The sequence below is a fragment of the Helianthus annuus genome, chromosome 10, assembly GCF_002127325.2.
Source record: "Helianthus annuus cultivar XRQ/B chromosome 10, HanXRQr2.0-SUNRISE, whole genome shotgun sequence".
Classification (NCBI taxonomy): domain Eukaryota; kingdom Viridiplantae; phylum Streptophyta; class Magnoliopsida; order Asterales; family Asteraceae; genus Helianthus; species Helianthus annuus.
In genome coordinates, this window is record NC_035442.2 from 2688181 (window position 1) to 2702203 (window position 14023).

The 14023-nt window shown below is 40.6% G+C and overlaps 1 protein-coding gene across 3 annotated transcripts; it reads left to right on the forward strand.

Annotated features, from left to right (window-relative positions):
* Window positions 1–319: 319 nt before the first annotated feature.
* On the forward strand, window positions 320–6245 carry LOC110883801 (serine/threonine-protein kinase SAPK2). Of its 3 annotated transcripts, none has more exons than XM_022131451.2 (10): window positions 320–386; window positions 540–703; window positions 1699–1773; window positions 3100–3201; window positions 3291–3344; window positions 3442–3534; window positions 4218–4310; window positions 4474–4578; window positions 4943–5041; window positions 5795–6245. In XM_022131451.2, the coding sequence occupies exons 2-10, from the start codon at window positions 584–586 to the stop codon at window positions 6068–6070; spliced, it is 1017 nt and encodes a 338-aa protein (XP_021987143.1). In that variant the 5' UTR covers window positions 320–386; window positions 540–583; the 3' UTR covers window positions 6071–6245. The 3 variants fall into 3 exon arrangements, with proteins under 3 accessions (XP_021987143.1, XP_035834926.1, XP_021987141.1); XM_035979033.1 differs by having other exon boundaries at window positions 374–409; XM_022131449.2 differs by lacking the exon at window positions 320–386 and having other exon boundaries at window positions 408–703.
* Window positions 6246–14023: the final 7778 nt, after the last annotated feature.

Genomic DNA, 14023 nt, shown 5'->3' on the forward strand with positions numbered 1-14023 from the left:
GAGAATAATGCATTTAACATGTTAAAAAATTAACTTAACATATTAAAAATCATTTATTTAAAAATCATTTTCAGCACTTTTCCTTATAAACGTATGTAAGAAGCATTTTTAATACAAAAATTCAAAAACTAAAAAGGATCATCAATTTCGGCCAGTAGTTTTCTATATGTAGTTTTCATATAGAAATTTAAGGTATCTACGTTTTCGACCTCCGGTTCTACAAAAATTTTTAGGTATATACATTTTCTACCCCTTAACAAAATTTGAAGCTTGGTGTAAAATATTATATCCTAACCTAAAAAGGATCATCAATCTTGGCTGTCGTGGATTACAATAACTCAAACACTCCACTTTCAACTGTTAATAATAATAATAATAATAGTAAGGTATGGGTTTATCTATTAAGAAAGTAATCCTTCCTCCATCCATGTGATTTCTATATTTAGCAAGTGCTCATTAAACTCGAATCTTCTTCTTACCACCTCATTATACAGAGATTCACCAGCTACCTAACCTCTAGAAATTTCCATTTTTTTCAGGCTTACATACAACAATAAAGCAGGCTCTAGGGTTTGTTTGTATTATGGAGAGATATGAAGTGGTTAAAGAATTGGGGTCTGGGAATTTTGGGGTTGCTAAGCTTGTAAGGGATAAAGGGACTAGAGAGTTGTTTGCTGTCAAGTTTATTGAAAGGGGCCAAAAGGTTTGATCTTTTTTTTCAAGATTTTAATGGTTTTATGCACTTGATGTCTTGATTAATGGAAAATATGGTGTGGGTTGGAACCGTTGGATCAAGAACTTTGAAAGTTTGCATTTTTTTTTTTTTTTTGAATTTTTGATTTTTGATTCTTTTTCATGTTTTTATGTAATTGGTTTACTTGTTGATGCAAAATAGTTTGTGGGCTTGATCAAGATTTTTGAAAATCTGCATTTTTTCATGATATTTTTTAATGTTTTTATGCACTTGATGTCTTGATTAATGGAAAATATGGTGTGGGTTGGAACCGTTGGATCAAGAACTTTGAAAGTTTGCATTTTTTTTTTTTTTTTGAATTTTTGATTTTTTGATTCTTTTTCATGTTTTTATGCAATTGGTTTACTTGTTGATGCAAAATAGGTTGTGGGCTTGATCAAGATTTTTAAAAATTTGCATTTTTTCATGATTTTTTTTTGTATGCACTCGGTGTGTTGGTTGATGCAAAATAGTTTTTGGGTTTGATCAAGAACCCTAAAAATCTGTATTTTTTTCATGATTTTTTTTTTTTTTTTTTTTTTGCACTTGGTGTACTGGTTGATGCAAAATACCATGTGGGCTTGATTAAGATTTTTGAAAATTTGCATTTTTTTAGTGAATTTTAGATTTTTAAAAAAATAAAATCTTTTGATGTTTTTATGCACTTGGTGTATTGGCTGATGCAAAATACTTTGTGGGTTAGATCAAGATTTTTGAAAATTTGCATTTCTTCGTGTATTTTTTATTTTTTTTTTGAAATTTTTTCATGTTTTTATGAACTTGGTGTACTGGTTGATGCTAAATACTTTGTGGGTCTGATCAAGATTTTTGAAAATTTGCATTTCTTAATAAAGTTTTAATTTTCTTCAAGAGTTGTTTGTGACTTTCTTCATGAAAATTTGCATTTCTTCATGATTAAGACAAAATGCTTTGTGGGATTGATCAAGATTTTTGGAATTTTGCAGATTGATGAACATGTAGAGAGGGAAATACTGAATCATAGATCTTTGAGACATCCAAATATTATCAGATTCAAAGAGGTAAATCTTGATTCCTTAGACTAAGGGGTATGGAGAGCCTCATCCCCAAGGGGATGGGCCGCCACGTCGGCGCCACGTAGGAGTGGCTTGGAGGGGATGGACCTAGGGGGGTGGGGGATGAACCCCTTTATGTATATATATGTATGTATGTATAGGTATATGTGAGAGAAGGAAGGAGAAGGGAGGACCGGCTACCCCGGCTGTGGGGTGCCGGTTGTGCCGAGCCGAGCCCCAGGGGGCGGTGTGGGGGTCCGGCGCCGGTCCTAGCCGGGCCTCAGCCGGCCCCCATACCCTTTAGTCTTATAAGATACATACACCTTTCTTTACTATGTGTGTGTTTGTTTGTATTTTGCTAAATGGATCTACTGATTGCACTGATATTAGTGCTTTCTAAATCCCAAGAAGTCAAAGTTTGACTTTCAAGATTCAACCCTGCCAATTTTCAAATTAAAATTCTCATTGGTTACATAAGTTTGTTTTTAAATGCTGCTAATTGCATCTACATATTATATTGCTATTGCTCCCTTGGTCCCAAAAGTCAAGTTTCTACAAGATACCAGAAGGTCAAACTAAGCTAATTTAAAATTTAGAATTGAGATAATTTTGCAACTTATAAATTTAGAATGAGTAAATTACGTTTTTAGCCCCTGTGGTTATATCACTTTTACTATATTAGCCCAAAGCAGATATGTTAAAAATTCTTATTTTGGGCTAATGTAGTAAAAGTGATATAACCACAGGGGCCAAAAACGGAATTTACTCATTTAGAATTTAAATTTACTCCCTTGGTCCCAAAAGTCAAACTTTTGTGTTGATTAATGTAGGTATTAAAATTAAAATTCTCCACATTAAAATTAGATATTCATGTCAATTTTGAAGTTAAAGAGTAGGAATTTGACATATGAAAGTTCAAGTGACAAGTTTCTCAAATCTTATATAATAGAATATAGTACATGGATGGTCCCTGTGGTTTACCAAAATTTTGGATTTGGTCCCTAGATTTCCAAAAGTACACGGATGGTCCCTGTGGTTTGTACTTTGTAACACATTTGCTCCCCAACTTTTGCCAAAAGTACCTAAATTGTCCCTATGGTTTGCACTTTGTAACGCATTTAGTCCCTAACTTGGACCTGCCGAAACCTTTAGACTTGTTACTTGTTAGCTAGGGACTAAATACGTTACAAAGTGCCAACCACAGGGACCATCCGTGTATTTTTGAAAAGCTAGGGACCAAATCCAGAATTTTGGTTACCACAGGGACCATCTGTGTACTTTAAGTAAAAAAAGAAAAATAACCGGCATATGTTTTTGGGCTTATTTTTTCAGGTCTTACTAACACCAACTCATTTGGCAATAGTCATGGAGTATGCTGCTGGAGGAGAGCTTTTCGAGCGGATATGCCACGCGGGTAAATTCAGTGAAAACGAGGTAAGTTTAGTAAGTTCGTACTTTTGAAAAGTCAAATATGGTCAACGTATGTTCTTTTGACTTCTGTTTTCTTTTCTCGTATGCACCAGGCACGGTTTTTCTTTCAACAACTTATATCAGGAGTTAGTTACTGTCATTCAATGGTATACAATCTTTTGTTCAATTTACCATTCTACCCTTTCTTCCTGTTCATAACAATATCGCCGCTAGCTCCATTCTCGACTGATTGTTTTGTTGCAGGAAATCTGTCACAGAGATCTTAAGCTTGAAAACACACTGTTAGACGGAAGCACAGCTCCGCGTGTTAAAATATGTGATTTTGGGTATTCAAAGGTAATAAATTTACCATTTTTTCATCTTTATTTTATAATGAACTGCTGTTAATATTATTATTATTATCTTTTTTTTTTTTTTTTTGAGTTAACTTCCATTTTGCTCCCTGTGATTTGGTCATTTTAACGGTTTTGCCCCAATAGTTTAAAAATAGCCTTTTTCCACCCTGATTTTTCTAACTTATCGTCATTTTGCTCCCCGCCTCTTAACTCCATCCAAAAAATCCATTAACTAGAAGGGTATTTTGGTCATTTTATAGATAAAAGCAAGGGCATGTAAGTCTTTTCACCTATAATAAACCTATAACTTGTTTATTTACATGTATATACGTAATTCTTTTCTAATCCCCCATCTTTCCAACCACTTTTTCTACCTGCCACCACCATCCACCACCACCTGCAACTACCACCTGCCGACCACGACTACCCTAAACGTTTTAATTGAGTTAGAGCCAGGGAGTAAACTACCGAAATACCCCTACTTTTAATTGAACGTTTTAACTGAGTTAGAGCCAGGGAGCAAACTGGCGACAAACTCGAAAGATCAGGGAGGAAAATGACTATTTTTAAACTATTGGAGCAAAACCGTAAAAATGACCAAACCACAGGGAGGAAAACGAAAGTTAACTCCTTTATTATTTTTTTATTTATTTATTTATTTATTTATTTTTTTTTGCAATTCAGTCATCAGTTCTGCATTCGCAACCGAAGTCAGCTGTCGGAACACCAGCTTACATTGCACCGGAAGTTCTTTCAAGAAAAGAATACGATGGAAAGGTGCTGCCTTTGAGCTTTTTAGTTATTTAATATTTATTATTATTTTTTTTATTTGAACCTTGACTCTTACACACGCCATTGTTTCTGTGAAAAACCGAGAAGATAAACGGTTGACTTTTAAACAAATTTGTGAAATTCCTATTTTAACCCTTGAAAAATTTAGCTTGCAGATGTTTGGTCATGTGGTGTTACTTTGTATGTGATGCTAGTTGGGACATACCCCTTTGGACATCCAGATGATCCAAATAACTTTCGGACAACTATTTCCGTGAGTAATATTTTAAAGAGTTAATTACTGTTTTCGTCCCTGTGGTTTGTCAAAAATCACTATTTCAGTCCATTAGTTTAAAAATTGCGATTTCAGTCCCTATGGTTTCACTTTCGTAACCATTTCAGTCCACCTCGTAACCATTTCAGTCCCTGTACTTAACAGAATAATTGATTGAAATGGTTACAAAAGTGAAACCACAGGGACTGAAATCGCAATTTTTAAACTAATAGACTGAAATAGTGATTTTTGACAAACTACAGGGACGAAAATAGTAATTAACTCTATTTTAAATTTTAAGAAAGTTCAAATTTCATCCTCTGAAGTTTAATTGATTAATTAAACTCGGTTTGATTTATGACAGCGGATACTTAGTGTTCAATACGCGATTCCAGATAATGTGGAGGTTTCCTTGGAATGCAGACATCTTCTTTATCGGATATTCGTTGCCAATCCCGAGAAGGTAGAATTTCGTACATAATATAGGAGTCGAGGTGCTTATATGGACGGGTCGGATAACGGGTCAAACTGGTTTGGGTCGGATAACGGTTCAAACTGGTTTGGGTCGGATAACGGTTCAAACTGGTTTGGGTCGGATAACGGGTCAAACTGGTTAGGGTCGGATAACGGTTCAAACTGGTTTGGGTCGGATAACGGTTCAAACTGGTTTGGGTCGGATAACGGGTCAAACTGGTTTGGGTCGGATTGACGGTTGACCAACCAACAGTTTCTTGTCCATTTGACACATGTAGTATATACTAATGTGTAAAATGCCATTTTTGTCCCTGAGGTTTGGCAAGTTTTGCGACTTTCGTCCAAAGGTTTGTTTTTTCGCATTTGGATCCAAAAGGTTTGAACTCTTGCCATTTTTATCCGGCTCGTTAATTCCATCTATTTTTCTCCGTTAAGTCAAGGGTATTTCCATTTTTTGTTAACTTAAAGGGCAATTCGGTCCTTTTCACTTTTTGTAAAAAGACCGAATACCTCTGAAAAAGATCGAATTGTCCTTTAAGTTAACAAAAAAGACGGAAATACCCCTGACTAAACGGAGAAAAATGGATGGAGTTAACGAGCCAGATGAAAATGGCAAGAGTTCAAACCTTTTGGATCCAGATGCGGAAAAACAAACCTTTGGACGAAAGTCGCAAAACTTGCCAAACCTCAGGGACAAAAATGACATTTTACTCTATAATATTGTTTTTTCGGGTTTGTGCAGAGAATAAGCATCCAAGAAATCCAAATCCATCCCTGGTTCTTAAAGAACCTTCCTACGGATTTAGTGACCGGTGCAAGCTCTCACAACACGAATTTAAACGATACGAATCAAAACGTCGACGAAATATTGTCAATAATACAAGAGGCGAGAACGCATCCTGGGATGCTAAACGATGGATCGTTACAGCTTCTCGGCGACAGTATGGACTTTGATGACTTGGATGATTCAGACATTGAAGATATAGATATAAGTGATGATTATGATTCTTCATTTTAGCAACAAATGGCGCTTTTAGGTTTTCTCCAGCTCCTTCTTGGATCTTCTTCGGCTGAGGATGACTTGTGAGTTGTTATATAAATTGTTATCAGCTTTATATGATATATGTTTTAATAATAAGATCCTTTTTAAGTGTCTTGAATGCCATATCATGTACAAATTTATCTTTCCGAAACTTCGGTTCCATCGTGTGAATAGACCTTCCTTCCGGTAAGAAGCTCCACAAGAACCATGCCAAAGCTATAAACGTCACTTTTCTCAGTCAAAATTCCCGAACGAAATGTACCCAAGGGTCCACACACTATTCTCTTTGCAAACATAGTTTGGGGGGGGGGGGGGGGGGGATATTCCACGGTCCTCCCAACCGCCGAGGTGATCCCACCTCGCAGACCGCCACCCAGCAAGCCTGAGTCTGGGGGTAAATCCGCTACCGTAGGGGCATTGGGAACGAGCAAGACTCGAACCCGCCACCTCTGGGTTAGAATGCGGGCTGGTGGCCATTGGGCTGACACCCAATGCTTTTTGCAAACATAGTTTGTATCATTCTTTTGAGCTTATTCGCAGCTTGTGTTTCCAACCGACCATTGAAAAACAACTGGGAAAGATCGCTTATGCATATTATCAAAATCGGTTTCTTGAAACGTGTAATGATCTTTCTTAACAACAAACCCGTAGGTGCAGTTATTGAAACTCCACTTCCCGACACTGCTCTCTGTATTTCTTTTTGTATAGACTCGGAAACTTGTCATCTTATAAGGGACCGGAACCTGGCTGCAACCCAAGCCTAAACATGAACGATTGGTTAACCTATCACATCCAGTCATTGCTAGACTTCCAGCGATGTACTCTTCGCGATCAAGGACCTTCATGGTGGCTCTTGCGTCACACCCAACAGTAGCAAAGCTAAGGTAGGGTCTGAGGAGGGTAAGATGTAGACAGTCTTACATCTACCCTGTAGTAATAGACAATCTTATTCTCTTAGACATAAGTTTGAATATATCAAACCTTGAGACCGGGCACTTATTTTGTTAGCTAATGTCAAGATCTACTATAGCAACATATATATTTAGAGATCATATATATCTATATCCACTGATAAGACTAAAATATGAATGCAGCAGCCCTTGAAAGTTTGGAGACTCAATGGTATTTTTAACAAATTAATGGGTATACCCAGTACCCGCAGGCATACCGGTAATTACCCGACGGATAACGGGCCAGGTATAGGACAAATAATTACAACCTGGTACGGGCTTGGGATTACCAATACCCGAACTCGGCCCATTGCCGTTCCTATATGTGATGATCTGCGACGATGATCATTACAAACAAATGTAAGATCAGGTCCACCATAAAAGCCTTTATAATTTTTTTAGTTACAAAGGGTATGCAACTTTACATTCCTATTGTTGGGAATTACGAACAATGAAACCGACTGACTTGGCGTGCAAGGCTAATTAATTACATAATTACGAACAATGTAATTATGATTTAATAATTAGTTATAATTATCATGTCCTAGTTAATTAATTGATTAGATAATTATCTAACATCCTAAACGAGTTAGGTTTGGATGTCTTTAGGATAATTATACGAGCAATCCTAGTATAAGTCTAATGTGATAAGTTAGCTTATAAATAAATAAATAAATAAATACCATGTATTGGGTATTCTGGATTGTAAGAATCAAGTTTTTGTATAGTTTTCTTGATCAAATAATATTGTGGGTATTAGTCATAATATTTTGTTCGTTTGATTATCGATTGGGACTTGACCTATATGTGTGGTTACTTGACATTCTTATTTATAAGAGATGGAAGGATTGTGTGTGTGTATGTACTTGTTGTTTTCTTGATTTTATAATATGTAATCTGTTGTTTTCTACACTTTCATATTAGTTATTATAAATTGATTGTGCACATAAATGAACCATTGTGTTTGTTAGATAGTAATTGTGGTAAATCCCACTTGAGAGTTATGTAACAGAAGTGTATATATGTATAAATGCTCATTACTCAACATTCACATTGTGAGAATATACAGAACTTATTGTGTTTACTTTATACATGATGTAGCGTGTGTCAAGATAACGAAGAATGGATCACGATGATTCTGTGAATACCCATGATGATCTTCCCAAACTCCCAAAATTCATCTCAAAGGGCAGAGAATTTGAAGTGAAATGTGATTAAACTCAAAATTCAATTCTCACCATCCAAATTACAAGAGAAAGACATAAATAGAGACTGAAATTCGAAATGGGCCACAAAAAGGCCATGGGCCAAACACAAGCCCAACAACAAAATGCATAAAACACCGAAAAAACATAAAAAACGTCCAAAACTCCCTTTAGAATGCGTTTTTGGGGCGAAACTTGGACAAGGCCCTTCCGGGTCCTTGCTACGACGTGCTCCTCATTTCAAGCTTCGATTTGACTGGTCGAACGCCTAAAACGGAGACCCATAGCCAAAGTTATGCTCGTTTTCGTAAAACCTCGATCATGGGCCTCCAGAAATGTCATGGCCCGATCCTCTACACTTGGGCCTGCATCAATACATTCATCCTTTGTTCTCCATTGTTGGATCAAATTTAAACATTACCGTCGGCCCAAACTCGCTACCATCGACAGCCATAGAACCACAAACATCACCAGCCCTTAGTATTTGTCAATTTATGGAATATATCACAAAGAAAGAGTTAACTGCCATTTTCGTCCCTATGATTTGGTCACTTTGGCCATTTCAGTCCATTTTTCAAAAATGCGCCATTTTCGTCCCCCACGTTCTGGAAAGGTGCCATTTCAGTCCAAAAATCATAACCCAGTTAAGTCAGTTAGTAAATAAGGACTGATTGTGTAAATTTGTAACATAAAGGACCATTTAAGTAAATATTAAACACCACCACCACTAGCCCTGCCACCACCACCACTCCGCTGCCACCACCACCGCCACCACAGCCCTGCCACCACCACCACTCCGCTGCCACCACCACCACCACCGCCACCACAGCCCTGCCACCACCACCACAGCCCTGCCACCACCGCCACCACAGCCGGTTCATCATCATATCAGACGAGAGAGGGAGAAAGTCGGAGAGAGAGAGATAACGAGGCGGGAGAGAGAACCGGCGACGGTGGGGCTGCCTTCCCCAGATGATGACGATGATGACGTTGATGGTGGCGGTTCCGGCGGCGGCGGTGGTGACCATGCTACTGTTCATCGTCTTCCCCAAAACGGTCAACAGAAGTCAAACGGCCTAATTCTCAATCAATACCGGATAATATTCAAATTAAACTTGCAGAAACATTGTACAAGTATAAACATACCGATTGGGTGATTAAAACCGATCCGGTATCGCGTGCAACGGCGTGGCGACAGTCTCCGGCGACGGGTATTCCGGCGAGACTTGCAGACGATGAACAGAGGGTATTTTCGAAGGGGTAAAGGATTTTGAAGGGTGTGAGAGTTTCGTATGGGTTCAGGGACTCTAAATAACACAACAATTTGACACTTAATCGACAAACTTCTGTGGATTAATTCCACTTTGAATTTTTTTATAAAAACTCCGATTTCACGTGGTGTCGGGCATGCTTATTGAACAATTACAAAGCGTGGGGAGTTGTTTACGATCTGTGAGAGTGGTGGTGGCAGCGGAGTGGTGGTGGTGGCAGGGCTGTGGTGGCGGTGGTGGCAGGGCTGTGGTGGTGGTGGCAGGGCTGTGGTGGCAGCGCTGTGGTGGTGATGGCAGGGCTGTGGTGGCGGTGGTGGTGGTGGCAGCGGAGTGGTGGTGGTGGCAGGGCTGTGGTGGCGGTGGTGGTGGTGGTGGCACCGGAGTGGTGGTAGTGGCAGGGCTGTGGTGGCGGTGGTGGTGGTGGTGGCAGCGGAGTGGTGGTGGTGGCAGGGCTAGTGGTGGTGGTGTTTAATATTTACTTAAATGGTCCTTTATGTTACAAATTTACACAATCAGTCCTTATTTACTAACTGACTTAACTGGGTTATGATTTTTGGACTGAAATGGCACCTTTCCAGAACGTGGGGGACGAAAATGGCGCATTTTTGAAAAATGGACTGAAATGGCCAAAGTGACCAAACCACAGGGACGAAAATGGCAGTTAACTCCACAAAGAAATAAAAAGGGGGCACCTTCTGAATTTTACTTGAAAGGACACAGGTTTGATGAAAGTTTTAAGACACAAATTTCAAACAAAGCCTAGCCAGAAGGATGTTTTGTTTTTTATGACCAAGGGTAAAAAGGTAATTTGACATTACTTTAGCAGAAAAGAAAAAAAAACTAAACCTCGCTAGTCATTAGGACCATAATTGAGAAAACGCATCAACCATGGGGGCTAATTTTAACGGAGAAAAATAACTTCAAGGATTGAATCCAAGATTTTGAACAAAGCACAAATACCGTTGTAGGAAAGACTTATTTTATCCCAAGCTAGTTTTATTCCAACCAAATTAAGACCCAAACCTAAGTTATTTTTTAAATTAGCCCGTTCTAGACCAAACTTATTTTCAGTCAAAACTCGTTCTTAACCCATTCTAATTTGACACTCAACATGCCCATTTTACCATGAAGATTAAAAGTGTAAGAAAAATCAAAGTTCAAAGTTTCAAATTTGAATTTTACTAATATTAACTCTTTATATCTAATTTAATATTCTCATTCTCAAAGAAGTTTTCCATTCCCTTAACAAGAGAACTGGTAGGTAACTATCTGAAATCCATGTTATTCTAATATTTTTTGTCTTGATCCAATCTACTAGATAACTTAGATTTTTATTTGATATTATTAAAATGGGATCTCAAGGCATCTTAAAGAAAAGATCCATTTTGTCACCTCATATTCTGAAGGGGTATGGTCCCAAAAAGTCGCGCAAACCTCATAACAGGTTGCACGTGAGACCATACTCCTTAGCATAACAACTTGATAATAACAGCCTCGCGCAACTTACGTCACATTATGACTTAGCCCCGCGCGAGGAAGAGCACATAATGAAGACAGATAGCAACACTTAGCATGAAAACAATGGTATAAGTGAACACACTAGCCCCGCGCGGGTTAGTCGCCACCAAGCAAAGTCATCTTCATAAGAAGACGCGCTGTTACCTACAGAGGTACACAGGGTACGAGTGGCAGGAAAAAGAGCCAATGAACGTCCAGCAGGCTCTGTTCAATCGTGCGCCACGATCTTCTGACGATAAGTACACAAGGACGCCTACACGGCACCAATCAAGAGACGGGGACAACTGTCCCACGATCTCCACTTGTCTGCTGATGACAGAAGGGACAACAAGGCCGACAACAATGACACGTGGCTCCAATCAAGGTGCGCCAGCACCGACGAGCATCTAGAAGCCACTAAGCAGTCGAGGCCAGCGAGGCAAAGAGCATATTCGTTGTCCGTTTCTGGCCCAAGGCCCATCAGCCCACAACCTCTTACACCACTCTGGCTATAAATAGAGAACTCCATCCCTCAGGTTATTCATTCTATTCTCTCGGCTCTCACTCTTTACTACTTAATTACTCTCAAAGCAATCGCTTATTCTCACGCCGGAGCCCGGTTAAGAGGGAAACCCCCACATTCCCCTCTTAACGAGTAACGGTGTTCTGTTTTGCAGGTTGAGTAACCAGTCGGAGCTCAAATACCTAAAAGAAGATTAACCTCCATGAAAGGAACATAAACCCATCTAATTAATACCTTAATTAGATCTCTGTTTCTTCATTGGCGCCCACCGATTTTCTCTATAACCACCCTCATCTTCTTTATTTGAGCCTTTGACATCTTTTCATCCTTCGACTATGACTGGTCAAGGAATCTTTCCAGAGTTCGGCTTCGGAGCCAACTCCAACACGGCCTTGGGTGAAGGAGTCCAAAACCTCCAAGCCCAAATCGAAGAGATAGGTGAAGTTGAGATCACCAACACGGGGGGTCAGCGTGGGAGCGTTACCCGTATCACACAAATGGCTACCCCAGGTAACAACGGCGAAGGACCGTCCAACCCGGTACCACCTCAAAATGTATCTGCATTACTTGGCTTACCAGAGGGCGAAACCCCAGCCTCGTGGTATGCCAAGAACATCGCCACTATCAATGCAGCATACCAATCGCTCATCGCGCAGCAAGCAGTGTTGACGGCAGAACCGTCCTTGGTCACTCCTCCTAGTCAGGGGGTGCGCCAAATGCCACCACCAGCCAATCTTCAAGGCAGAACCAACAGGCCTCCCCCTACAAGACGTGTAAGCGTACAAGACACGCGCGATACAAGAGGGGAAACGGATAGTCACTATGAATATCCGTCGAACCTTCAACGAGGCCCTGTTCACAGCCGGCTCACGCCGCGCAACATGAACAATGAATGGGAAGAAACCGACCCATATGATCCTACATGGGAAGGTGATGAAGAGTCGTCAGTCTTCAATCGTTTACCAAAAAACCACGAGTACTATAAGCCAAGACAACACATTGGCTATACAGAAGAGGCTGAAAGAGATTTCCGCCTGGCTTACAGGCCAGCGGAAGCTGCGGAACACTCCAAGTTTATCCCGAAAATCGCACTCGCACCACTCTCACGAGAGAAGCTACCCCCAACCGTTGGGAAATTCAATGGGTTGACTGACCCAGACGACCACGTCAGAACATTCACGAGTGTGGGCTGCATGGGAGGTTGGAACATGCCCATGTGGTGCCACCTGTTCATTCAAACGCTGACCGGAGCGGCTCGCGCCTGGTTTGACAGCCTTCCGCCCGGAAAAATTAAGTCATGGACAGACTTCAAGACACAATTCTTAAGCTATTTTAGCCAACAACGTCGCTATCAGCGTGATACGGCAGAAGTAGAAGACATATGGCGAAGGGATGGTGAAGGTCTGGAGGACTTCATCACGCGTTTCAACAAAGAATGTTTAGAGATTGGCGGCGTCAGTGAGCAACTCATGCGCTGCCACTTCAAGAAGGCTATACGCTGTGATAGCCTCATTAGAACCATCACAGGCAAAGATGGGATGCCAAAAGAGTGGGATAAACTGATGGAAGCAGCAAAGATCGTCGCGCAAACCGAGGAGTCCCTTGCTGGTGGAAAGGGTTATTACTCCGAAGATCGATTTTCAAGAGCAAACGAGAGGCCGCGCGACAACAACAACAACAAGCGCAACAAGTACAAGAGTCATGACTGGAAGTCTGAGAGACCCAGAGGCCGCGACGACAGGCCACGTTACAGAGAAGATGCGCGAGATACGATTGACCGAATCGGTTACAAGAAAGCAGTCAGAGACGACAACCGCGACAAACACTGGACTCCGCTCACAAAAACTCCAAAAGAGGTGTTGATGACGGAGAATGTCGATTTCAAGGCGCCAAGGCCGATGACAAACAAGAAAGGGCAAGACCCTAACTTATACTGCGATTTTCACAAAGATTCGGGGCATTTGACCGATGACTGCTACAGTTTGCGCCAGGAAATCGAAAGAGCGCTCAAAAGCGGCAAGCTAAGCCATTTAGTGAAGAATGCGCGCAAGGACACCCGTCAACTCCAGCGTCATGATGAAGGCAGCCACAAAAAGGTGAGACGGCTAGAGACTCACATGGTCAACGGACCAAGATACACCGCGAGAGAAAAAGGCAAACGGCCCTACGAGCCTTCTTGGCAAGAACAGCAAGTCATATTCCCAGTAGTGCGCGGCGGTCCTCGCGCTACACGACCCGTCGTCATTACTGGTATAATTGGTCACTATGAAACAGAGTACATCTTCATCGACCCAGGAAGCACAGCCGACATCATCTACGAACAATGTTTCAATCAATTCGATGAAGAAGACAAAGCGAGACTCGAGCCAGTCGATTATCCTTTGTCCGGCTTTTGCAACGAAATGGTCTTCCCTCTCGGCCAAATCAGTTTCCCCGTCACGCTCTCTGACGGGAAACACTCAAGAACAACAACCGTAAACTTC